The sequence below is a fragment of the Loa loa genome, assembly GCF_000183805.2.
Source record: "Loa loa unplaced genomic scaffold supercont3.734, whole genome shotgun sequence".
In the NCBI taxonomy this organism is placed as follows: Eukaryota; Metazoa; Nematoda; class Chromadorea; order Rhabditida; family Onchocercidae; genus Loa; species Loa loa.
This window is the reverse complement of record NW_018108914.1, coordinates 428-1027: the sequence shown is the minus strand read 5'-3', so window position 1 is coordinate 1027 and position 600 is coordinate 428. Positions and strand designations below refer to the sequence as shown.

Sequence of the window (600 nt, the reverse complement as noted above, 5' to 3'; positions counted from 1 at the left end):
AATAATGTTTCACAATATAAGCATATATATAAACAATATGACTAAAAAAAAAAAAAAAAAAAAAAAAAAAAGAAAAGAAAGCGGAAATTAAAACATAACAAGATGAATTAGTCATAAAAATTTATCAATTACATACCACCAATATACCATATTGATGTCGGTTGACCAGTGTCCATATCAATCACAAATATTACTAACTATCCCGGCTCCTCTTTGACCTTATGTAATGCATGCACATTCAAATACACACCCCTTCTTTTATCATTCTTTTCGCTCAATCGTGGTCTTTTGCCAAGAAACATTCTTACATCTGATAGTAAATAATATTTTGGCTGACATAATTTTGATAATATACGAGCAATTGATATACCTTTTGCAACCTAAATTTTAATGACCTTTGCTCTTTTGGCCTTATCATTTATATTCCGCCATTCTATATCTTTTCTCTCTTTTGATATCACCAGGATTTTAGACCCGTTTTCCTGGTAATCTCAAACAAATTCTTCTTCGTCACTTTACCACGCGAAATATTTCCCATCTTAAATGTGATTTTTAGAAAAATTGAAAATGGAAAAGAGGGAGAGAGAGAAAAGAAAAGGG

At 30.3% G+C, this 600-nt stretch overlaps 1 protein-coding gene across 1 annotated transcript; it reads right to left on the bottom strand.

The window, feature by feature from the left end:
• Positions 1–197: 197 nt before the first annotated feature.
• LOAG_15961 (hypothetical protein) lies at positions 198–380 on the bottom strand (the record flags this gene model as incomplete). Its single annotated transcript, XM_003151448.1, has 1 exon — positions 198–380. A coding segment is annotated over one exon (183 nt), but the record flags the coding sequence as incomplete, so codon positions are not given.
• Between the last annotated feature and the right edge of the window lie 220 nt (positions 381–600).